This window comes from Anabrus simplex, chromosome 1 (genome assembly GCF_040414725.1).
Source record: "Anabrus simplex isolate iqAnaSimp1 chromosome 1, ASM4041472v1, whole genome shotgun sequence".
Taxonomy (NCBI): domain Eukaryota; kingdom Metazoa; phylum Arthropoda; class Insecta; order Orthoptera; family Tettigoniidae; genus Anabrus; species Anabrus simplex.
Window position 1 is genome coordinate 668,352,220 of NC_090265.1, and position 27,757 is coordinate 668,379,976.

The 27,757-nt window shown below is 37.3% G+C and overlaps 1 protein-coding gene across 22 annotated transcripts in view; it reads left to right on the top strand.

Moving 5' to 3' along the window:
- Positions 1-27,757, top strand: part of lola (longitudinals lacking) — a 581,907-nt gene that overhangs the window by 74,496 nt on the left and 479,654 nt on the right. The window contains exon 5 of one of the 22 annotated variants that reach the window (XM_067135859.2): positions 27,188-27,451. The exons of the other annotated variants lie outside the window; for them this stretch is intronic. Coding sequence (XP_066991960.1) covers positions 27,188-27,441 — 254 coding nt within the window. The 3' untranslated portion in view covers positions 27,442-27,451. The remainder of the gene's footprint in view (positions 1-27,187; positions 27,452-27,757) is intronic. 22 annotated transcript variants of the gene reach the window in all.

Below are 27,757 nucleotides of genomic sequence, written 5' to 3' on the forward strand. Positions count from 1 at the left end.
AATTTAACTACACCCTCAGATTTACAATTGGAATTAGTATATCTTCAGTGTGATGCCTTGCTTAAAGAGAAATTCAGAATGTCTGTTGATATTTCTCATATTTGTTCCTATATCAACATGATTGATTTCCTCAACTACATGAAAAAGTTGCAACCATAATGAGCAGTTTGGTTCAACATATGCGTGTGAACAGATTTTCTCTACCCCAAAAATCTGCAAATACAAATATAAGTCCAAAATGACAGTCATCTAAAGGCATTACTTCATCTGCACTCATTTAAAAGTATTGTTTCAGACATTTCTAATAATAATAATAATAATAATAATTTAAAAAAAGGAACAGAAATATTCACTGTGGTTTCACATTTTCCCACCAAGCAAATGCTATGGGTATACCTTAATTAAGCCCATGACCATTTCCTTCCTAATCCTTTTTTATTCTTACATTGCTGAAAACCGTCAGTATGTTGGCGCAGTGTTAAACACTAGAAAAAGGAAAAAAGAAATACTAAGATCACATAAAGGAGCCCAAGATTTAAAATGTGTATGAAATAAACTTTGTAAATATATGTGTATAATGTAAGTAGGATTAAATAGATGTTATTAAATACCCCATCTTGATGTGACCTTCAATTATCATCGTAATTGTCACCATATTCAACAGTTGCCACTAGCACTAATGTTAAAATCACATGTAATCGTTCCTACATAGGAGTGGAATGACCACCGCAGAGCTGGTGTACCTGTTTTGTCTCTCCACAATTGCCTCATTTTCGTCAGTACTCTCCCATGATCTAACCCAGGAGTCTTCAGTTATTTTTCCCTGGGGTTTCTAGATTGATGGTAATCTTGCAATAAAGGGAGATCTGAGGTCCAAATATTTGGTTGAGTAAGACAGATGCTGGTCTTGTTTACGGTGATTGGTTACTCCAAATAACAATTACAGATAAGTCAATATCCCTTTCAGACCGAGTACGCACAATTGTGCGGGTTCGTATTTTGTTTATCCCTGACCGTATTTGATGTTTTTTCGGCTCTAGACCGGACTGCAGTGATTGTGCGGGACACGTGGCATCTATTTCAATTGTTTTTAGTATGCGCTTGACCGCCAGGGTGAAGGAAGAAGAGTTTAAAAAGCACAATTGATCGGCGAGATGACGAGAAGCAGTAGTGCCAAAAGTAAGTATTTATTTATTGCGTTTATATTAATCTAGAAGCTTTACTGAATACCGGAATATATTCAATGAAGTGTGTACATTGGTTAGTGAACGTAAATTTTGAAGATACATCATTGTATGTGATACAACGAGGGTTTGAATTTTGATACGCACAATTGTGTGGGTCCTTTTTTTCGGATGTTAGATTTTATTTTGTAAAATAAACTATCAATATGTGTATTAAGGAGCATTTTAGTCAGTTTTTGACATACAAACAAAAATTCACGCCTCCAGTTTTCTTTCAGGTCTGAAAGGGATATAGTGTATATTACCATCAATTAACACTGTATTTCCAGGCTTTTTGTAAATTTCAACCAGTGGAGTGTTCACATACAATACATTCACACAGAAATAAAAGTTTAGATCAATATTTTAAATTCAGCAAAATACGCATGTTTGAAATACACAATTCACTCATCCAGCCTCTTCATTGAGAGAAGTGGCATGTCTTGTTTTATGGAATATTTTCAAAGCCTGGAGTATATGAAGTTCTAGCAATGGTTAAGCAGTTCCTTTAAAGTATCCATTAATTATTATGGATCTGAAAATGTTTTTCAAAAATTTCATATTGGCAAACCTACTTTCACACATACATGTCGAGCACAATGTTGTCAGCAAGTATTTTGAAAACTTGTGCAAGTTAGGGTATGAATCTCTTATCATGAGAGTGTCATCAATTTTCTCTGCCTTTTCTTCTGTCTTCTGCAGCTATAACATTTCCATCTCCAATTCTGCCTAACCAAATTTCCACAATTCAGTTGCTTTGGTACACCATTCTCCTCAAGGATCGCTGGGAAAGGGTTTCATTCCAGCCTAAAAAGTCTTTCGTTGAACTGCATGAATCGTTCATCAGATCTTCTCTGTACAAATGGTATGACAATTTTCGCAACTAACTTTTGTTACAAGATACCGAAGTAAGTTTGGGAAAAATGAATTCTTTCCTCCTTCAAGTCTAGAATAGATTGATCTAAGTAAGCTCGAAAGAGTTGTACAGCATCATGTAGTTCATGTTTCAATTTTTCTGGTCCCTGTAAAATATTGGTAAGATTGTTTAAGTGGTAAAAAAATGTCATTCAAGAAAGCATCGTGCTACATTATTCCTTCGTCATCGAGGAAGTGAATGAATAGACGTTTCTGGTTACTGTCTTTAATATCACACCCTTTGAGAAATTTTTTTATTTTGTTTTTCGGTTCAAAGAATCAGGAAAGCATGCTACCTTTGCTAAGCCATAAACATTATTGTGGAGTAAAATATCTGTGCGTATGGCACCAAGCTCCTCTGGGTAGATTCTAACAAGTGTGTGTGTCAATGATGACACACAAAACATTAACAATGTGAGTGGCTGTACTCATAACATTGGACAACTCAGGAGACAACCTATTGCACAATGTGGTTTAGTGCAAAACACAACATTACTATTTTGATCTCAAATATGATGTACCAGGCCACTCTTATCTCCTACCGAGCACGAGCACCACATGTTGCCACCAATAACAGATTTTCCCATTTCATATCATTCTCGGATGAAATGGCACATAGTGTCTAATATATGTCTTCCGCACAACTACATTCAGTTAACTTGAAGCTAAGAAATTCTTCCATGACACAGTTGAACACACTCAGTCCTCTCCAAAGATTCATCAAGTGCTACAGATTACACAGAGGCATCACTAATTTCCTGCTTGAGTTTAGTATGAACATATAATTCTACTCACTGCACAATTGTAGCAGCTACAGCAGTGTACTTTTCATGACTTAACACTTTCGCATCGCTTGGAAATTATTATTACAAGATATTAAAGTCATTCCGTATTGACGGTTATTCTCAGTTTCAACACAGTGTATTCGTACTCGTTTTTAATTGCAACATACTGTACATTTAGACTAAGAGGTCCACAACCTCGCTATTATCATTCGTTGTTTTTAAATCTATCATGCCCCATCTGTTTTCCATTCTTTTCTTCATTGTATTTTAACATCAATTATATAAATTTTAACTTTTCGTCACGGAAATGGCTCTAAGGAGCCAAAACATGTATGACCAATATTACTCCATCTAAAGGTGGAGCTATATATGCATTGTAAAGTCGCTTGGAAATGACGTGCTGACCATTCCAACAGGACACTTCTTCACAGTTTCTGAGCTGACAAAACATATTTTTTTTTGGCCCTACCTAAAATTCAGAATACTTTCAAAGATGTCTTGTATTGCTTTCTCCCATTCTGTGGTAATTTGTCTCATGCTTTCTGGACTGGCCTCTAATGAAGCTTTGAACTGTTTAACCATCCGGTTTCTTGCATCACTGCTAAGTATAAATTATTGGTCATAACTGAAATGCTTACTGTTGAAATATAGCTTTAAATTCCATCTCTTAATCAATGCAAATGGCTGAAAGCACATTATACAAGTTGGTTTTGCATCTGTATGTTTAGCAAAACAAAAAAGAATTTAAGTTTCCTTTCAGGCTTGAAGATACAACTTTCAGAATTCACTTTAAGTCTCTTGTTATCACTCATGATGCAAAAGCTCACTGAAATAATTGAAAACTTACACTGATGTACAACAAATGGGTTATTTTTTAAATTCTGTGCAGAGCAGACAGCAACTATCTACTGAGACAGCGAAGAGACTGCAGACTAGAAAGAATCAAAATAAACATTCGCTGCCATTTGTAGGGCAAATAGGATACCTGTTCATTCTCATTATCTTCAAAATCCGGTACTGCCATTTGTGAAGCAAATATTGTTTTAGGCCAGAGTACATATAAGTCGTACATTACTGTCTAAAAAAAGTACTGTTTTTTAATTGTAATTTTTTCCGTTTCTTTCTTACTCTTGACATTGAATAAACCATGCAGGCCTGGGAAAAAACCTTCGGTATCCGTACCGGAGTCCGCCATTTGAAGACCCCTGATCTAACCTATCAAAAGCCTTGGATAGTTCAATAGTGATACAGTCCATTTAACCTTAATCTAAAATATCTGCTATATCTTGCTGGAATCCTACAAGTTGAGACTCACTGGAATAAGCTTTACCTAACTCTGAACTGAGTTCTATCAAACCACAAACTAGTTGGTAATTTTGCAGACGTGTCTGATATATTCAGAAAGAAAGAATGGTTTTCCAGAGCTTACAAGCAACACATGTCAAGTTGACTGGCCTGAAGGAAGTAAAGAGACGAGCTAAGCATTTTAACACAGAAGTTGGAAATTACTGTATGTATCATAAGATTGCAACATTTCTATCTCCCTTCACACCAAGAAGGAAGGAGAATTTATTTTTCTCTTAACTGGTTCATTTAATAAAATCTAAAGGTATTTGTTAATAGGAAGTGAAGAAAAGCTATTTTCATGTAAATTGGCTCTGTGAGTTAGTTGTTAATAACAGTCTCTTATGGGAGCAAATTTTTGCAAAGTTTGGTAAAACAGTTAAGTTGCATAATTATTGAATGTGACTGTGCAAGATCTTTTATTTGGATGAAAAATTACTTGAAAATGTATTTTCAGAAAAATATAGGCCCATAAAATTTAAAAATATATATTTGTTCACTATTATTTAGAACTGTTCAAAAGATCAGGCTGCATTTAGTTTGCTGTTATGATTGCACACATTACACAGGTCTGTTCTGTTGAGTCAACTTCAACAATTGACCAATTTTCCCGTTCATGGGATTTTACCCCCCGTCTAAAGAAGCACTCAAGTGTTTCAGTGACGACTTATCCCGGAACGAGGAATTGTCTGATTTGGGAAACGATAAGTGTTCAGTCTGGAGCTCATCCTAGTTCTATGATGAGGAGACTCGAGACTTTTTTTTTTTTTTTTTTTTGTTGCCTTTTACTTGGCAGGAAATCCTCTTCAAGGAAAACATTGCACTTTTTATCACATTCGTGGCTGAAAACTATTTTGGTTAGTGCACGCAACTGTTACTGTGTAAGATTTCCTACTAAAGCCTCTTCATTCTCCCCTGTAGAGTACTTATCAGAATGTACAGCCATATCCAGTGGCTCAGTATATATATTCCTTATGTCTTTGTTGTCCTCTTCCAGTACATGTAACACTTCCTCTAAGATGAGGCCACCGGAAAGGGAAACAAATTGATCAAGTTACTATGCTTGTATTTCTGAACACATTGTACCCTAGCCTTTAAAATACATAATGAAAATCTGTACAGGTTTTTTTTTTAAATGCTATTTGTTCGGGGCGTCGACCTATAGATATCTTTTGCCCCTACTTGCACCATATGATATGAACCTGCGTGTAATTGGAATTGCGGAAGTGTAGAGTATTGAATGTGAGGAAAGGAACGTTAAGGATGACACAGACACCCAGTCCCCAGGCCAGGGATATTAATCATTTACAATTTAAAACCCCTGACCTGGCCGGGAATCGAACCCGGGGTTGCCAGGTGACAGGCGGACATGTTGCCCCCTACACCACGGGGCTGGACTATACAGGTCTTACTCGTACATTTAATGCATTGAAATGTTCATGTATACTTCAGTAATGCTGTTTACCTCAGACAAGCAGCCATAATTATTTCATATATAGAACGTGCCAATTCAGAGCACTGTTGATTAAACGTGGCACAAAACACAGACTCGTTAACTGTACTGAATGATTCTAAAAAGTCTTTCTTTCATTCAGTGTGCAATGATGCCATAATTATGTCACCCTTTTCAATAACTAGGATAAAATCATTATTAGTACACGCTGATACGGTATGGTACTGCAAGTTCTTCCATGGTTTTAATGATGGCTCCTTTAACAGAATGGAATGACATGTGCCAAGAAGTTCAGATGCTTATGTTGAAATTTTTCTAAATTTAAAGAAAACATGCATCCTGAAATGTCTTAGGTATAACCATAAAGTGTCACTACCAGCTCTAGTGATACTAAATACAGGTTTGTGTTCCTGCATTTTAGTAAGTGCATAGGAGGCAAACAAACTTTGTAAACCAATGGAACGTTTTGAGCCATGGAAAGTTCCTTCATGGTTTTGCAAGGTGAGGAAGTCATGTGATATATCAGCACTAATTTGAGAGATCTTAGCGAAGAGAAATAAATTTTGTAATGGTGATCATCTCATTGCAATCTGTTTCTGGCACTTTTAAGAGTAGCTTCAGGAGATTCTGTGCATTCCTGCTACAAGTGCAGCAAGTGCAAATACATTCAATCATGCAGGATTTTTCATTAATGACAGATGAACACACCTTACTCCAGAATGTGTCAATGACGACCTCTTTTTTCATAGCGATTTAAAACAGTTAGAAGTGCAAGAACCTCATGAGGGTATACAAACACCAAATTAATAATAATTCAACTATGATTATGATCTTAAACTGAATCTGTTATTTGTTTCATAGTTAAGTAATGCATGAGGAAGCAAAGGCTGGCTAATTTCTGCTACAGAAGTGAAAAGTTGTAGTAGTAGTAGTAGTAGTAGTAGTAGTAGTAGTAGTAGTAGTAGTAGTAGTAGTAGTAGTAGTCAGTGCTCAGACTGGCTTAATCCAGCCTTCCATGCCACCCTATCCTGTGCTAAACTTTTCATTTGTACATAACTGCTGCATCTTACATCTGATCTAATCTGTTTGTCATATTCATACCTTGGTCTACCCCTACTGTTCTTACCCCTCCACACTTCCCTCAAAAACCAACTGAACAGTCCTGGGTGTCTTAAGATGTGTCCTATTATTCTATCTCTCCTTCTCGTCAAATTTAGCCAAATCGATCTTCTCTCACCAATTTGTTTCAGTATCTCTTCATTTGTGATTCGATCTATCCATCTCACCTTCAGCATTCTTCTGTAACACCATATTTCAAAACCTTCTATTCTCTACCTGTCTGAACTAGTTATCGACCGTGTTTCGCTTGCATACAATGCCCGCTCCAGATAAGAGTCTTCAAAAACATCTTTCTAATTCCTATATCAGTGTTTGAAATGAGCAAATTTCTTTTCTTAAGAAAGGCCTTCTTTGCTTGTGCTAGTCTGCATTTTATGTCCTTTATACTTCTGCCATTATTAGTTATTTTACTACCCAAGTAACAATATTAATCTACTTCCTGTAAGACTTCATTTCCTGATCTAATATTAGCTGTATCACCTGACTTCATTCGACTGTACTCCATTACTCTTGTTTTGGACTTATTTATTTTCGTCTTCTACTCCTTACCCAAGACTCCATCCATACCATTAATATCCTCAGATCCTCTGCAGACTCGGATAAAATAACAATATTATCAGCAAATCTCAGGGTTTTGATTTCCTCTCCTTGGATTGTGATTCCCTTTCCAAATTCCTCTTTGCTTTCCTTTACTGCCTGTTCTATATAAACATTGAAAAGGAGGTGAGACAAACTACAGCCTTGCCTCACTCCTTTCTGGATTGCTGCTTCTTTTTCAAAGCCCTCAATTCTTATCAAATGCAGATTGATTTATATATAGATTGTAGATAATTCTTCGTTTTCTGTATCTGATCCTAATCACCTTCAGAATCTCAAATAGCTTGGTCTAGTCAACATGTTCTTATTTATTTATTTATTTATTTATTTATTTATTTATTTATTTATTTATTTATTTATTTATTTATTTATTTATTTTTGTGGTGGGTAAGAGGGGTAGAGGGAGACCAAGATGACAATGTTTAGACTCAGTTTCGGACGATTTCAAGATAAGAGAGAATGAACTAAATGAGGCCACAGAACTAGTTACGAATAGAGGATTGTGGCGGAAATTTGTAAATTCACGGAGGCTTGCAGGTTGAACGCTGAAAGGCATAACAGTCTATAATGAAGGTGTATTTATTTATTTATTTATTTATTTATTTATTTATTTATTTATTCATCCTTTTGTTTATCAATGGGATTATATAAGTTCATTTTATTGTCTGATATTATTGTATTATCAGATAGCATATATTCCTGTTTTCAAATGTGTATTGTTAACTAATAATTTTATCTTAAACTTGACTTATAAAAATTTATAAAAATATTCTCGAAGCATTTAGAGATAGTTTATTTTGCTGTAGGAATTTGCATTTATTCTGGTCAATGGAAACAATGTAACAACAGTAATATTTTACATAAGGGTAATGTCAGGGAAAATAAGTGATATTATTGTTAACTATGTTATTTATTGTATTTTATTATTAACAATGTATGGTATTAATAATACGAAGAAGCAAAGAGTAATGTTAAATAAAAGTAGTAATAGTGCACAATGAATGGGTACACAGGAACTCGCATGGGTGGTGACCGTGAACACAGGCAGTGTGTCAGCCAAGCAGAACAAACATGGGTAGAACTGGTCTACCGGAGACACGACATGAACTCTGCTTTATAAACAGGGCAAGTTCATGACCACAATAGCAGGTTGCGAGCACGATTTAGCTCTTCTCTCCCTTGAATGTCCTTCCTTGGATCTTTACCCGCATTGAAGACGAATTGGTGGACATTGAAGAAATGTAGGAATACATTTCAGATGTAGATCTGATCTTCGAAGACAAATTGGGGCAGTTTCCTCATTGTACTTCCCCTGAAAACAATTATCATGTTCGAAGGTAGGGAGAAAAGCCCTATGCCGGGTGGGCAAAATAAAACTAGCCCAGAAAATATTTATAAGACTAACGTGGAATTCACCCTTGTTAATAAACAGGAGAACTGCCCATCACAGGAATTGCTGGAATCTATGATTTCAATGAACCAATTGGTTGCTGTCACGTCTGTGCATGCTCATCTCCCGCATGCTTTATTCAGTGTATGTTGCTGTTTCATTACCTGTAAGTGAAAGGAGCTGACGTGTTTTGTGACCAGTTGAATGCAACACAAAATGGTGCTCACAATAAAACAGTGCATGTTCATTTTTGAGTATCATATGAAGCACAATTATTGGAAAAACCTGTGCAGAACTGTTTGCGCAAGAGTTTAAGACTGGAAGTGTTTTGGACAAAACCTCTAGCAAAGTGTACAATGCAAAACTTAGTGACAATATGCCGTGAAACGGGCTCCGTAGCGAATAAAAATTTAACTATCCGAAAAGAGTTTGAATACCAGAACACATTCTTCGAGTGAGGGAAAGCTTGAAACAAAGTCAACAAAATCTCAATGCCGTTTATCTATGAGAGTGGGAATTATATGTTATCAAAATGGACCTGTGTCTGTATCCTTACAAATTTACTGTTGTGTATGTGTTAAAGCATTCAGATCAACCTCGGCGTGTTGAGTTCTGCCGGTGGTTTCTTAGTGAATTGGAGTCAGGGCTTTAGGATCCTCAGTTTTTAATCTCTTCAGATGAGGCCTTTTTCAGTTTGTCAGGGTACCGGTATGTGAACTCACATAACACGCGCCATTGTGCATCAGAAAATCTCCATCAGTACGTTAATAATAATTTTGTGTGGCTATTTCTAGCCGAGTGCAGCCCTTGTAAGGCAGACCCTCCGATGAGGGTGGGCGGCATCTGCCATGTGTAGGTAACTGCGTGTTATTGTGGTGGAGGATAGTGTTATGTGTGGTGTGTGAGTTGCAGGGATGTTGGGGACAGCACAAACACCCAGACCCCGGGCCATTGGAATTAACCAATGAAGGTTAAAATCCCCAACCCGGCCGGGAATCGAACCCGGGACCCTCTGAACAGAAGGCCAGTACGCTGACCATTCAGCCAACGAGTCGGACTATCAGTACATTGAAAAGCATAATCTCAAGATTGGTGTGTGGTGTACAATGTCTGGTGTCCGCATCGTAATGTGATTCTTTCACAAAACTGTTAATGCTAATCAGTATGTCCACACACTGTTTAATCCATATAGTGATCAACTCGCATAAGATGAACAACTTTATGGATATTTGCAGCAAGACGGAGCAGCAGCACACACCGCCTTCACAACCTTGTAACGAGTGCGTGAGGTGTTTGGTGAGGAGAGGACAATTAGCAGAGGCAATGCAATCATATGGCTACCTGTGGGGGAAATTGAAGGGTCAGCTGTACTCCAATAATCCTCACACATTGGAAGAGCTATAGCAGGACATTGAAAATGCTATTGCTGTTCTCCCTCAGGCAGAGCTGCTACACATGTCTCAGTTTGATAAATCTAGCACAGCGCTGAATCGGTGTCAACAGTGGCCATTTCCAGCATCTTCATTCCTATTGTAAATGTTATCCGGGCCAGTTTTTTTTCCCCACCCTGCGTCTGGATGGCATTGATGATCTTGAAAATTCATTGCCTGATGTTGAGTGGTCCAAGCTCCTTGATATTCTGGAAGTGATTGGATTCAAGTGTATAAAAAAAGAAGTGTTACCTACAATCTGTTCAAAAATTGAACTGCAATAATGGAAATCAAATTTAAATGGAAAGCAAGAAAGGAGTGAGACAGGGTTGCTGCTTGTCTCCCATTCATAGTAAGTGTACATGGAACAGAATGAATTGAATAAAATAAAATAAAATATTCTCCTCTCGAAATCACAGGTGATGAGCACCTGGGAAGAGAGGTTTATTCATTGTAATCATAAGTGATATATGCAGTTAGTTTTTGTAATACAAAATACCGAACATATTCCAACTAACAAAATGTTACAAAAATAATTATAAAATATAATGTACTGTATGTATACCATAACTACTTCTTGGAGTTTTCTTTTAATAATTATACAAACTTGAACTTATGAGGTATAAGAGTCTAGACCTCCTGATACATATCCTTACATGCATTTTCTCTGTTTTTGTCTTCCTTAGATTTATTTTTCCACTTTCTGCGGATAATTATGCTGTTCTCCCCAGTTCTTCTATTCCCTAATAACCTTATGCGAGTGTAATGTTCAAGGTCATTCTCAATTTTGTAGGTGTTCTAGTTCCATATCCTTATTGCATAAACCACACTGATTTTCTTAATTTGCTGCTCATAGCTTTATTCTTATACTCCTATCAACCACCAAATTGTACAAAGAATGAGAAATAGATGCAGCATCATGTATTTGTTCAACATTGTACTTTATTGCTTTGGATTGGTAGATTTTGCCAGTACGAGTTCTAGAAATTTTCAATGCCTATTTACATACATTGTGAGGTAATCTTGTTTTACTAATGGTGATAAAATATGATCTTCAGTTGAGTAGAGTAATAATGGTTGTCTATGGAATATCATATCTTATTTCTGCTTGGATGATTCTTGGTTTGCTTTAATTTTATCGCAGCAGGACAGAGCTATTAGTAAGGATTTTTGGTCTCCCCAGTCGTCAGTAATTTCATGGATTGTGATTTTATCGCTCAAAGTCACAAGATATTCACATAACAATACAGTACTTTCATATATCTATGTCCTATCTCAAAATTGTCTCTGCTAACTAGCCTACAATGCAAGTCTGGCCACTTTTGGTATAGCTGCTAGATACATTACTGAAAAATATCAGGAGGAAGATCATGTTTGGCTTCCCTTGTGACAGTGGTGCTAATTTTTGTGAACTGAAATTGATTCTCACATCTTTGTTTCTGGGTGGCAAAAGGAAAAAGAAGCACATCGTAAAAGATCAGGTGAGTATGGAGGAAGTGGTAATATGGTATCCTGTTACTTTGCCAGTTCTCTTGTTCAAGAGGAAAACAATGTACACGAGTGCTGTCAAGTAGCAGCAACCAGTTATTCTTATGTGAATTTCAGGATACTTATGACAGAATTAGGAAAACTGCTAAATATCTCTGTGGTCTCAAGTCCATCATCTCCTGACTCTCTCTCCCGCGTGCAAGATGTTAGTGGCACTAACACAGTAGTATGGCCTGAAATTTCTCGTGTTGAACACTTATGTGATCGTCTGAAAAATTGTACTTGCAGATTTTCCAATTATTGGAAGAACTTGACATTTACACATTGCTCGATATTCTTCATTTCCACCATTTGTAAACAATTGTTCTTAACAACAAGAACATTTTTCTGCGTGCATTCTATCCATTCTACAGGGTGTATCAGAACTATACCTACAAAAACATCAGGGATGCTCTTCGTGTTATGTTAAGAATGATGGTGCAATTGGATAGGCAGAGAAAATTTTTATTTTCGAGAAAATGAGGTTGCCTTGTTACTTCCAGGCGTGTGATTCAAATTGACGAATTTGTCGTATTTGCTATGCTAGAGAGCCAGCTACTACCTGTTGATGTGAATCAGAGGAAGGAAGGCAGGGTAGGGGAAGTGTGAGACAGACATAATGCTCGGTGCGAATGCACATGTTTCTCATTCATTTCGCATAGTCGCTTCGCAGCCCCGGTAGGCAGTGTAGTAAGAGCACCCACATAGTAAGAGATCAACTTGTACACAGCTTTCCAGGTTGTTCGCGAAACACCACACATTCTGAACAGAGTCTAAAGGTTACTACTATACAGTTGTGAACCGTGCATCGAAGTAGGAGGGGGGCATGTTGATCATCTACTGTAATCAAAACGTTGGGTGTATTGTTTCCTTCATTCAGTATTTCATTCCATTTACAATGTTGTGAGTGAAGGAATACACAATCGTGGGGCAGCAGCATTGCATTTTCAAACAGGTTAAATAATAAAGAACATTACTGCGACTGGACACTGTCACAGACGAGAGGAGACACAATCTGGTGCATTCCTTGACTGACAAGTGTGTCTTAATTTCAGTGTGTTCTTGTACTGTGTGTGCAGTTACGGCTGTTTAATAAACAAACTGTGGATATTGCCTGTAAGAGACAAGGACAATCCTGTACGAGTCGAATGAGGGAACTTGTGCATACGCGCGGATCATTATCTCCAATTCCGTCATACGCCCCACTTCCCTTCCCTCCCTTTCTCTTCCCGGAAGCAAGTCAGCAGTTTTTGCTCTGACATAGCAAGTTCGTCAGTTTGGATTGCACACCTGGAAGCAACAAAGTAAACTCATTTTTCGAAAAGAAAAATATTGTCCGCCAATCTGATTGCACCATCGTTCTTAATATAACTTAAAGAGCATCCCTGATTTTTTTTTTTTTTTTTTTTTGTCGGAATAGTTGTGATGCCCCAGTATATGCACACGGCTGTAGTTTGTGCTGAGATGAGAAAACAGCTTAACGCAGTGACATCTTGTGTCTCCACCTATTGGCTATAGTGTGCTGTAATGATGCTATGCCATCAGTTCGTGGCAGTTTTAGCAGTTTGTTTGTGTGGCATTACAATGGAAGGCAATACGTGGGTAGTCTATATGCCCATCCTTCAACAAAGATAGCATAGTGCGGAGGAATCATCATACATCATTGCTTTGGTTTTTGTCTTGGGTACAAGGAACTGGTTTTGCTCCTCATGAAGTAATCCCTATCCTGTTGTGTCGTCTTACCTCATCATTTGTTTGGATACATTGAAAGGGGTTTGTTCAATTTCAGCTAGCAAATTGTCCCTGAAAAACCCTCTCTTGTACTGACTCACTTTTACTCAAGTCTCCCAGTAACAGCTTTAATTTAGAACCTTCTACTGTTACAGCTTCTGGTCTGTCATGATGTAGTTAGCATAGTTTACAACTGTTAGAGATGAAGTTAAATGGTGTATGACTTTTAATGCCGGGAATGTCCGAGAACAAGTTTGGCTTGCCAATTGCAGGTCTTTTGAATTGATGCCTGTAGGCAACCTGCGCATTGTGATGATGAAATTATGATGAAGATGACACATACATCCAGCCCCTGTGCCAGCAGAATTAACCAATTATGATTAAAATTCCTGACCCTGTCGGGAATTGAACCTGGGACCCCTGTGACCGAAGGCCAGCACGCTAACTATTTAGCCATGGAGCCGGACACTGTTAGAGATTAAATCTATCAAACCATCATGATTTAATTCAAAAGAATGTTTAGCTGTGTGATGTCCATCCCTTTTAAAAATATCAAGATCTAAATAATTCTGCTCACTATCACTTCGTGTTCAAGAAGCTAAAGTCAGAAACATGATACTGACATAAAATTGTTCCAAGGTCCTTATGGTTTCCTACCAAAATTGGATCAGTAAGAGAATTGAACGTTTCATAAATTAAACCAAAATGTGTCTTGTCTCTGTCTTTCCTGATGTTCACTAGTCCACGGGAATTTTACGTTATTGACCCAAGTCCAACATGGAAATGCTGATTTCCCAGCCTAACAAACATATTGTCGAGAAAATGTTCCTGAATTTCTTGGATGTTACTCCAGAGGTTGTACAATTTATAAATAAGTTAGACTTTAATTTGTATCTTTGTTTTTTGGTTTTCTTTCCTTATGTTGGAGTTATGCCATATATAGATTAGATAGATTGTTTGATAACTCGAAGGAAAGCATTTATGGAAGGAGTGTATATGAGTAATTGAATAGTCTGTAGCTTTTCCCTGTAAATTGTTCCTTTCACATTGTGTGTAATCTTGAATAGGTTTATGGCTTTAAATTTAGTCCTTTTATATTCCTCTGCAGCTGCCACGTTTTCGATCCGTGGAGAATTTCATTTCCATGCCTTTCTTGACCCTTCTCTTTCTTTGCTGATTCAGTAAATGCTCATGCGCTTTCTTTTCTGATTAGTGTTTGGATTACTTGGACTTCTCATTAAAACAATAAACACCACCACTTCCTTTGTATGATAACTTGGGTCATAAATATGCTATATAATGGAACAAAAAATCATCTGTTGTGATGTTGTTTATGGCTGTTGCTTGTCAATCTCACATTCATAACTTCGTATTATAAAAGTATAAATATAGGATAAAGTTTAATAATAATAATGATATTGTTTTTACGTCCCTCTAACTACCTTTTGATGGTTTTTGGACAATGTGAGGTGCCAGAATTTTGTCCCATAGGAGTTATTTTATGTGCCAGTAAATTACTGACACGAAGCTGATGTACTTGAGCACCTTCAAACCACCGGACTGAGCCAGGATTGAACTTGGCAAGTTGGGGCCAGAAGGCCAGGGCGTCAACCGTCTGAGCCACTCAGCCCAGCAGGGTAAAGTTTGTCCTATTTCATTGGGTATTTCTTTCTCCTGTATGGGGTACTTACCATTTAGCTTGTATTCAGTAGACAGTTTTCTTTGCTTTTCCATTTTCACACCAAGCAAATGCTAGGCTGTACCTTGCAGCCATGATCGCCTTCTTCCCAGTCCTAGCCCTTTATCAAAATGTAGATAATATTCTGTAATACACCTGCTCTGGTTTCTCTCATTTAAAGAGCATGATGACCTTATGTTTGCAAGTTTGTAGGAGATGGATGCCTAAGTAGAATTTTTCTGAAATTTTTATTTTGTCATTCAAGCTGATTAAATAAATGAGACATAATAGAATTTTATTCATTTGTGGAGGTGATAAGGTTAATGAATATATTTATTCTGTCATCTACTTTCTGCATAGCAAAAGGAGCATAAATGTCTTGAATTTCCTTCATTGTACTTCTCAGCGGGAAGCACAGAAGCTGTTTGATTTTGTTGTCAGTCCGCTTTATTTTGGTTGTATACAGTATACAGTTGGTATTATTTTCCTGTAACTCATAGGCATGAAAGTAAATTCATGCCTATTTTAATTAATGCTGCTCAGTTAATTGATTCATTACAAACATGTTGAAATTACTCATATGGAAGGGAAAAAAAGAAGTAAGAACTGCTTTAAGGTTGTTCAGCCCAGTTAATTCTGGTACTTGAACACTTTTTCTTAAATTGAGCGAGTTGGCCGTGTGGCTAGGGTCATGCAGCTGTGAAGTTGTATTCGGGAAATGGTGGGTTTGAATCCCACTGTCGGCAGCCCGGAAGATGGTTTTCTGTGGTTTCCCATTTTCACACCAGACAAATATTGGGGCTGTACCAGTCGCTTCTTTCCTATTCCTAGCCGTTTCCTACCCCGTCGCTGCCATAAGACCCGTATGTGTATTGGTGCAACATAAAAAAAAACCTAACAGTTTTAATTTGTGATACATTGTGATTCTAAATGATGTTCCTGATATCAATATTTAATTATGATAGTTTAATGAAATGCAGGCACACATAAAGCATGCATACACAAAGAGCAACTGAACAAGATTTTGTCTATGCCACTACAAATGTTCCCATGTGCGACTCAGGGGTAACATGGCCGATATCCCAATTCCTACCACACACTGCCTAGCATCGTTGCAGTCCAGTGGCGTTCAGGTAGTCCTGAATGGCACTGTGCTAATGAGGTGGTGCACCATCTTGCTGAAAACTCAAGTCCGGAAGATCTTCCCTGAGCTGTGGAAAAAGCATCCTTTAAATCAAAACGTGGAATGAGAAATTGACAGACTTTTTTCATGTTTAGTTGGATGGAGAGCGGATTGGAGGTTTGGGGGGAAGGGGTGTCAAGAGAAAGTGTGACAGTGTCAGACGTGATATTCTAAGGCTATATTTTATGTGTTTTGCAGGAAAAAGTACTGTTTTGGAGGCCACCATTTATTTCACTAATAAAATATTCAGCATGATAAAAGTAGAAAATGTCATTGTTGATTAGTTTACTTAGTAATGATCGAGTATTTAAATGATATTCTCATTATGGTCTTTAATGTTCTTTTGAATGTTTTATGAAAATTATTTTAAAATTACATTTATTATTCCTTATTATGTATTATTACATTTCACATAATACCACTTATTCTTTCAATCAATCAATCATTGTCATCATTTTCTTTTGTCATTAGGATATCTGTACAACTAGTAGATAATAGATATAAGCTAGTAAAAATGTTGGAAAGTATGAATAGTTGGTAGTATTAACATGAAAGTTCAAATGGCAGTAAATCAATAGAAGCCAATAAGAATATATATTTTGTTATTACAGCCATGTGGTGTGAATTGTTAAGATAAGGTTGCCAGATATTTCTGATAGGAAAATTCCTTAATATCAGGGAACCAGTACTTTTTAGTATTTGCTGTAATACTAAAAGATGGCTGGTTGCATTATGAAATAAACTAAATATTAATGGATATAAAATTACTATATATAATTTTATTAAGAAATTGTATTTTTAATATTAGACCACTAAATTATTCCAATTTAATAAATACAGTATATACAAAACTGGCAAATCATCATTGTACTTTTTAGGTGTGTTAAATATTGTTTTCTTTGTTCTTAATAGATGATGATGGCATTAAAAACAGTATAATTTATGGTGATTTTTTTATGATAGAGTAATTTTCTGCTTATTTACATAATTTTAGTAGGAAATTTGACATACGGCATGTGGCATCTTAAAAAACTGGCTACCAACCAGAGACATATGGCATACTGCTTCTTAAAGAAAAGCAGACGGGGCGAGTTGGCTGTGCGGTTATGGGCACCCAGCTATGGGCGTCCATTTGGGAGATAGCGTGTTCGAACCTCACTTTCGGCAGCCCTGAAGATTGTTTTCCGTGGTTTACCATTTTCACACTAGGCAAATGCTGGGGCTACCTTAATTGAGGTCACGGCCGCTTCCTTCCTTCCCACTCCTAGCCCTTCCCTATCCCATTGTCGTTATAGAACTTATCTGTGGCGATGTAAAGCAACTTCTATAAGAAAAGCAGATGTGGGAAAAGGGGAATACCTTAAGTAGTGTGTAATAGACCTTTATTGATGACTAATAAATAACATCAAGGCTTGTTGGGCAAGGTTGTCATGGAATGAATGACATTTCACTAGTTTTAACATACCATAGTTGCCATAGTTTGTACTGGAGCACTGCATTGTTGTCTACTGTCTCAAATTAGAACTACAGTCGACTGTGCTATAATGAAGCTCTACAGACTCAAATATTTGGTTCGTTATAGCCGAAGTTTACTATAACCAAAATCATTTTCCGGGCAGAATTAAATAAACAAATGATTTGCTTAACTCATATTTTCAATCCACATCAGCTTTGGAAAGTTCATACTCAAAGTCACCACTAATGTTGGCTGTGTCTTACAAAGAAAAAAACTTTTAACTTCAGTATCACTATTCATTGTTTAAGAATAATTTACTGTACTGTAACTGAAATGAATAGCAGAGCCAGTGGCTAGTGTATTACTCCCACTACCACCACCTGCATTAGGCAGGTGGGTAGGTGGCCTTCAGCTTTACAAGACTCTCACTTGCTCTCATTTGCTGTCATCTGCTTAGAAGACAAAGGAGGAGGATACAGGCAGAAGCATTCATTGAATGGCTCTCCCTTTTCCCTTCCCTTTGACCCAGATGTGTCCAGTATGGTCAGTACACTGATCAGGGCAGAATGTATGCACAGAAGACGGAGAAGGTTTGCCTTTTCCCAATGAGGGGTTATTTTTTGTTTGATGATTAGTAGGGTGGGCCTTTCATCTCGCCTCCTGGAGCTCCATCTGTTCTTAATTTTAGCAAATGAAGGTAGACAAGAACATTTTTCTTCTGTAAACTATGTTTATGTACAAAAAATCATTATTTTAGAATGCAATGCACTTTTATAACATCCTTTTCTTTACATTTTTAAAATTTTTGTGTTCACTATAACAGAAAGCAACATTTTTGGTATGTATTATAAGTATATAAATCAGGACCACCGAGCAAGTGGCTGTGCAGTTAGGGTCGCGTACCTGTCAGCTTGCATTCGGGAGATAGTGGGTTCGAACCCCAGTGTCGGCAGCCCTGAAGATGGCTTTCCATGGTTTCCCATTTTCACACCAGACAAATGCTGGGGCTGTACCTTAATTAAGGCCACGGCCACTTCCTTTTCACTCCTAGCTCTTTCCTATCCCATCGTCGCCATAAGACACCTGTGTCGGTGCGACGTAAAGCAGAATTGTAAAAATATTATAAAAATAAATCAGGACCAGATGTTTAGGTTCACTATTGTCAAATGTTTATTATAACAGAGTTGACTGCATATGACAAGGCTGTCAAACAAAGAATGATTATCTGCTGGTATTCATTTCTTAATCTTTGTAACCGTTAAACTGCTTGATTATGTAAATTAAATATTATTAATAATAATAATAACGTTACAAGATTTGAAACAGTTAAGGTTCAACAAAAGTGATGCACTACAAAACGTATACAATAGGTTAGGAAATATGACAACTGCAGAATGGATGTGGAAAGCGGCATGGAACCCTGCGAGGTAATGCAACATACCCTTTTGAAAGAAAGAAAACAAAGAGGTTAATTGCCCTTGGACAACACACATTTATTATTTTTTTTAAAAGGAAGTGAATTTAAGTGTTAACCACACCTACAGACATGCACAATGCACAAAGGAATTTATTCACAGCTTTAAAAGGAAGTAAAGTTATCCAATGATACATGACTATTAAAATGAGGGCTAATCCCAATCTACACAAGGTAGAAAAAAATCCTAACATAGAGGCACAGAAAACTTGCATCACTACCTAAAACTCTTCAAGTAATGAGCATCGATTTTGAGTGCACGTGTAGGGTGACACAGAAGTACCGGGAGGCAAACCCGTGGTATAGGTTTAATTACATTATTAGTTACAAGGTTAAAAAAAAATTGCCTCCGAAAGAAAAAGGTACAAGATTTTAACTGAAAAGCTAAGTCATATCGACAAATTTAGTGGTGAACGTGAATCTTGAGGAAAAATTCCTGCGCAAGGAAAGAAATCATTACATTTAAATGAAGTTAATAACCAAAATAAAAGTAGAAACAGTGTTTACCCTGAGACCAGGTATCCCATTACGGGACCGATGGGAGGAGCGCATCCACTCTCTAAAATGATCAAAGAGTTCATACCTCGCTCTCACCGAAGGAGCAGGTTAAGATCCAGAAACAGGAAAATGGTGCAACCACCAAAGAGAACCAGTCAGAAAACAGGCTTTACCTTCGACTTTCATATTCACCAATTCTATTTGATCTTATTTTCTCCAATCAAAAGTCTTTTCCTTCTTGCTGATAAATATTCGAGAAAAGTCTTAGAATTCGTAACAGGAAATGTGCTTCCAGAACTGCATGTGAAGGTACACGCTGTTTCAAAAGTTTTGATAACAAAAAAATTAAAATTCACAGATAAATGATACATTTTGATACAACACACAAAAAAAGAGTTTTCAAAACAGAATCTTCCAAGTCCAAAGGTCCAAGCAAAATAAAATCTTATATGACAAAAAAGAATTAATACAATAAATTAAAGAAATTTCCATCAATTCCCACTGCTGTCTTAATACTGCCACAATCTTCTTAAGGGGGATGAACCTTGTTTCATCAATTGGTCGAGGTGCTTCATACAGAGGATGATGAACAACAGGAACTGCCGCTTGTTTGGTGCGAGTAGGCAGGTCAATCTGTAAAGCACCAAAATGCAGCATGCAGCTTGTATTCAATCCTTCCTTTATGCCTATTGCAATTGTCCTTCCTAGTTCTGATATGTCCAAATTCATCTTCTTAAATTTTTCATAAGCCAGGCTGAGTAGCTCTGCTGGTAGAGCCCAACTTGGCAGGTTCGAGCTCGGCTCAGCCCATTGGTATTTAAAGGTGTTCACATACTTCAACTCATGTTGATAGATTTACTGGCATGTAAAAGGAACTCCTGCAGCACAAAATTCTGGCTCCTCAGCATCTCCAAAAACCATAATAGTTAGTGGAATGTAAAACCAATAGTAATAATATCATCATCATCATAAATGTTTTTTGTTTTCATTCTTGCACTGCTCAAGAAACATACTATGCTGGTGTCTGAAACTTTCCCGTAAGGGCTCTAAATATAGTTGTTTGTTGGACAATCGGCAAGAGTGTGACCCATCCTTTGGTAAAGTTTCCGAAAAATTTGTTACAGTGTTAAAATGGACAGATCCATCATTGGATGATTGATAATGGTCTCAATCTCTACAGTTTCAGGAACAGAGCTCTCCTTCAACACTATATCTATTATCAATGATCTTATTGAGTTTTCACCAACCTTAAGTGTTGACAGGAACATTGTCTCACAACCCCATGTCTCCTGACATTTTCCATCCCATCGCCCACATCTATAGAAGTATTTTCCTATATTCTTATTTGAAATTCGTTCACATTTGAGTCAGTATGCCTATATTTAGAGAAAGTTGATTCAACTAATCCTTGTACATTTATCTGGTTTGCTTCCTAAGAGGAGTAACTCCAAAATATGGCATAAATATTTCGGCGCTACGCCTCGGCTATTGCAGATCGTTCAAACTCTTGTCTTGGGTGCTTTCCATTTGATAGATCTTCTTTACATCTGGGTAACACTCTTTGTTTCACCCTTTCTGCTGTTTGAATATATTTTCCAGAGGAATTCTTTTTGAACCCAATAAAGGCATCTCCATGCAGTCTTAATTCACATTCTTTAATCTTTTCCAATTCTTGGGGTAACTTTGTCCCTTACCTTTTTGTTTTCTTGTCCTACCGTCGACAATAGTATTGGCTTCCTCTCCTGCTAAATCTTCTTGTCTTTGCTGTTGGTCTTAGAGGTCATTGTCGTCTTCCAAGAATTAATATTCAGGTTGTGAGCTTTGAAGTAAATCATCAAACACTAGCTCCCTTTTCTTCAAAATTGTTAGCAGTGATGTGTCAATAGAACAGTCGCCATGACCTCAGTCCTCCTGTCCTCTTGATGTTTCTTTTCTGCCTCTTCTATAAAACTTTTCATTACAGTGCAAAATAATGGAACAATGGAGTTTTGAGAAATTATACTTACAATTGAGCAAACTTTATGTAGCTATTTCATCTCCAGAGGCGGTATTGTTGGTAGAAATCATAATTGAAAGGCAATAATAAATAACCTAGACTCTTAGAGCATCCATCCTCAGTGATAACTCTATTATCTGACCCAGTGCTGTCATTATTGTCACCCTAGGCACAGGAGGTATATCTGTAGATAACTCCAGTGTCATTCACATAGTACGTCTGGCTCTGTTTTGCAGATAAACTGTGGAAGTCACTAGTTAATTTGTCGGAAATAAAATACCAGGAAAGGCATTTCAAGGTGAATGAAAGAATAAAAGCAAAAGGTTGTATGTGAATCATCAATGGCATCCAGATAAAGCAAAGATGTATCTAAGAAAAATTATTTTAAGACAGTAATATTATGAGATTATAGATGACTGGAAATAATAGTGATGATGAATAGTATATTCACTAAACCAGGCCAAAACAAGCCCCCCAAATATAAAAATACCTGATAATAGTGCAACACAGGCAGCCTCCATGTCTGCCATCTCATTCTCCGACTTTGGCCGGGACCGGCGATTGAAGCAGGACATCACCATCTGACCTTCGCCCCACTCCATGTCACACCACTCACAATCAAGCCTAGGTGCAAGGCCAGCTCCGTCTCTATTTGCTCGTGGCGGTCAGATGGAAATCACAACAACGATTAATCTAGAGTCTTCTACAGCGCAAGGTTTCTGGATGGTTCCAGCCTGCGGACTGTCCTGGAACAACTGGCCCAGGTATATTAGTCAGGCACAACCTATGAGTAGTAGTTCGCTTCTATGTGAATTAGTGGTTCAGTTGGTGTTGTGGGTCCAGATTGAGTAGTGGAGTCGAACTCATTGTCAACTCAGTCAGTCAGTGGCTGAGTGTGAGTTACAGTCTGAGTTGAGTGAGGCAGTTCTTTTGGAGTGTCCTCCTGTTTAACTGAGGACTCGTTCTGTATGTCTGCCGTTATGGGTTGTGTCTCTGGGGCCAGCCGCTGTGCACCAAGAGTCGTGTCTCCATTGCAACGTGGGAGACAACACTCGATTCTGGCATGGGGCTGTGAACGGAATTCTACCAGAGTGCGTGGACAACGTACATCATCCTGGACTGCGAGATCGTCGTGTTCAGGCTGCGATAGTGGCAACGAAGTAACTGTGTGACTAAGTGAGACTGTAATGATAGTGAACGAAAACTGAGTGAATTAGTGTGAATGAACAGTGAGAATGAGAGAGAGAGAGAGAGAGAGAGTGTGTGTGTGTGTGTGTGTGCGAACTGTGTAATCATTTGTCCTGTTCTGTGATTGTAAGTTGTGATCTTGGTATGCCTGTGTAAATGTGTAGATTAAGTAGTTAATTACTAAAACCTTAGAAGTTTAACGCTACCAGTTTCTGTGTTCATTTATCTACCCCACCGATGCGTTGCAGTAGGTTAAGATCACACATCACATTATCAGTTGCAAGATTGATGCAATCTTACCTTACAGTCTGTGTGTAACTATTGGAAAATCTGATGAAAATTATTACAATCTCAACCAAGCTATGTTCGTAGAGTATGATTTGACAAACGAATTCTTGAAGTAGGCAAACACATTAGTTGCAAACATAGGTTAATGTGCCTTTGCCTTGTTTCTGCTGGCCTTATACATATATCTTGTAAATTATTAGAGCTTGCTGTTCTGGTTACTAACCCAGGATTTTTTTGGCGTACGAGTATGAATGACGAAATGTACATAATACACAGTGGTACAGTTTATGTAGATTTCTTTACCTGAGTTTGATTAATGTTCAAAGAAGGCTTAACTCAGAACTTTCAAATCAGGTTTTATAACATTATGTACTGAGTGAGTTGGTTTATGTAGCTGTTAGCTTGCATTCAGCAGACCTGAAGATGTTTCTCAGTGGTTTCACATTTTCACACTAGGCAAATGCTGGGGCTGTACCTATCTTAATTGAGGCCACGGTCCCTTCCTTCCTAAACCTAGCCCTGACATATCCCATCATTGCCATAAGAGCTGCCAGTGTAGGTGCGACATAAAAAACCCAGCAATTATGGAAGTCCTCATAGTATGGGATTGACACTTTCTGATTTCATTAAACGAGTGGAGTGATAGCCATGTTTACCTCAATGGCTTAGCTGCTGGCTTTCCACCCAGAAGGCTGAGATTCGAATCCTGGTTGATACTGGGTTGGGATTTTCATATCAGGAAGGGTATCTGGCCTTAAACCCCAGGCCAAAACCAAATTCACCATGGGTGCCTCCAACGACCCCAGAAATAACTGGGAGAAACTGTTCCTGCTAAGTGACCATTTGCGATTTATCTTACAGAAAATTTGTTGTACCTAGTCCAGGAAGAAACTATTATTCCAGTGAAGTAGCCATGATTATGTTATGCTAAATTAATACTGTTGAACATTCAATTTTATGAAATTTGTCATCATAAAGGAGGAAAATTTGGGAAATATTTGTTTTCAATTGGGAGGTGGGATAATGTGCCACAGATCATCTAAATAACGGGAAATACCACCAAAATGAGGTAATTTGGGGTTGTCCAGGATTGTCTACGGAATCTTTCTGCATGAAAATGAAAACCTTTGATTGAGCTAGTCTTGTCTGTTACATCCATTTTAGCTTTCACAGGAAACTTGGTAGCAGAGTGACGTTACTGGCTGCTTTCCATGATAGCCATGGTTCACATCCAATGCATGTGGGATTTTTGAAACTAAAATTCTAATGCGTCCAGATTAGGTTCATGTATAACTTAGCTCACTTGCTTTAACCTGTACGTAAGAGAACAATCTTTACATTCTCTTTCACAAAGAAGAGTACCTAATTTAACTTAAGGGGAAACTGAGCAAGTTGGCCACGCGGTTTTGGGGTGCACAGCTTTTTTTTTTTTTCCCTAGTTGTTTTACGTCGCACTGACACAGATACGTTTTACGGCGACGATGGGACAGGAAAGGGCTAGGACTGGGAAGGAAGCGGCCGTGGCTTTAATTAAGGTACAGCCCCAGCATTTGCCTGGTGTGAAAATGGGAAACCACGGAAAACCATTTTCAGGGCTGCCGACAGTGGGGCTCGAACCTACTATGTCCTGAACACTGGATACTGGCCGCACTTAAGCAACTGCAGCTATCGAGCTCGGTGGTGCACAGCTTTGAGCTTGTATCTTTGAAGATGGTTTTCTGTGGTTTCCTCATTTTCACCCCAGGCAAATGCTAGGGCTGTACCTTAATTAAGGCCATGGCCACCTCTTTCCCACTCCAAGCCCCTTCCTATCCTAATGTCGCCATAAGACTTATCTGTGCCAGTACGACGTAAAGCAGATTGTAAAAAAGAAACTTAAAACGAAGCATTGATTAATCAATACTTGACATTCTGGAGGATTCAAGATTGAAATGGTTTTATCAACTGATGAGGATGGCATCCACCTGAATACCCAAAGCCAGTCTGAAAGAGAGGTATCTGGAAAACGAGGCAGAACAAGATGGAGATGGATGAAGCAGGTGCAAAAGGACATTGTTGTGAGGAGTTTGAAATGGGAGAAGAAACTGGAATACAAGTGGTGACAGGAAAGATGATTGTGGAATAGATGATGATGATTGATTTGTAATTAATTACTTAATCCTAGTCAAGTGCATGTTTGGGTATGTGTAATAGTGACATTTACATATATTTGTATGTGATGTATTATGTAATGTCCCTGTACCAAATACATATGTATATATATTTATATGAAGTGTATATTAAAAGGGTTATTAAATAATATAGTAATCATTTTGCATTACGTGGAAAGCACACAGAAATTTTGATGCTAACGCCGAACTTTACTCAAGTCGTGTGCTTGATAAAATGTGAATACTGCTGTACTTGCTATAAATGAATCTACCATGTGTGATCAGTTTATAAACTATAGAATTACAGATATCACTATTCCACAAAAGGTGAAGAAGAGCTGCATTTTCTCTTGTGAGTGAAATACACAGGTGTTGAGAAAGAAATCACAGTACTGTTTAATATAAATAAATATTCTGATGATGCATTCTTTTATCCATAATATCTGAAGTACATATATAACTAGCTTCTGATCTGTGAGGAATTTTTAATTTGTAGTTGTAAAATTCTCAAACTTATGTCCAAAATCAAAATTATATAATCAAAGAATCTTTACTAAACGTGGTAAGCAAATTCTTGAAGTGTATTAATCTTGCTATTTAAATTGCTTGCTAGTTTTGCCAATTTATTTTCTTTTTCCCTTTAAATGATTCTGGAAATTTAATCCTATTTAGTTCTTTCATATTTCGTAGGTTTAAAACTCCTTCCTACTTTCCTAATTCTAGTAGTCTTTGTATCTCTTTACATTAAATTGATTGTTTTCAAAGAAAATAATAGTAGTTATATAAATTTTGTACGAGGTATTCCCTTTACTATTTCTGCAGGAAAGTGCTTAAAAAAATTGAGTCTTTCAAGGCTAAGAATATTTTATGTTGGATTTATTTCTCCTCTAGAATTTCTTGATATCTACCTTGTGTGAACTATTTACTGCTGTATATATGGCACCTTCCTTATTGTGTCATTGTAATAATGGTGATAATAATAATAATAATAATAATAATAATAATAATAATAATAAAAATGGTAATAGCAAGTGTCCTCTGGAGAGACCTGGTGCAGGTCTTTGGAGGTGACGCCCATGGGTGACCTGTGCATCTGTGAGGATGGGGTTCTACCTAGGATGAAATCTATTGTTGAAGATGTCACAAGCACCCAATTCCTGAGCCAGAGGAAATAACCAATGAAAGATGAAATCCTCAATTCGGCCGGGAATCGAACCTGGGACTCGTGGACCAAACGCCAGCATGCTAACCTGTTAGCTACGTAGCCAGACATTACTTCATAGATAAGTTGTTGTTGTTGTTGTTGTTGTTATTATTATTATTATCATCATTATTTCCAGTTGTTGTAAGCTTTCCTTGCTGAGAAAGCAAAAGTAATTTAATTACCATGCAATTATAATCATGTTTTTCTACTGCAGTGATTGCTTCTTGTTTTTCCACAGAATTAAGATGAAATCACCTGGACCTGGAATAAGTCTGTTTAATTTTACGTGGTAAAACTCAGTGCTTGAATATATTTCCACAACATATAATCCTTCAGTCAAGTTATTTTATTTGGTTGCAGTTGGTGGTTGTATAATTCCTGTATCTAATTTTTATAATAATAATAATAATAATAATAATAATAATAATAATAATAATTTTCCAAGATCTCATGTGGTATGTAATGGTCACCATGTTATGATTCTCCTGTGAGTCTTCTTTTGATTTTCTGTTATTTATATGCGTTGCTTTCTACAGGAGCTACATGGTGTTTTTTCAGACATTGGCTTTGGTCTGTCATGCAGCCCAGGTCAGCTTGTGGATATGCACGGTAGGCAGTACCATGTTTGCATGCTGTGTGGCAGGTCATATAAGCAGCGCTTCACTTTGAATAGACACATGCGTTATGAATGTGGCTTGGCCAAGAAAAGATTCCAGTGTGATATCTGCAAAAAGAAGTTCAACAGACCAGAATATGTCCGTCTGCACTGCATCAAATGTCATCCCTCCTACCTCACTGAAGAACTGCCTTGAAAGGAGAGAGGTATGAATAGAAATGCCACTGTTTTAGAAACAATACTTTTGTTATTTTCAATTCATTCATGCAGGTAGGATTGAAGAAATAAAATATTTCTTTTTAATTATGTTAGGGAGCACTGTTCATATCATGTAAAGCTGTTGATAATTATTATTACCTCCATACAGGCCACTTCATTAATTCACTTTCTCTCGTTACTGAACCTGGCTTGAATCTATTCCCTTAGATATTGTGTTCTGTTTTCCTTTTTCCTTCTAATATTTTTTAAAATTATGTTAATTTTTTGAATTCTTTGGAATTATTTTTATTATT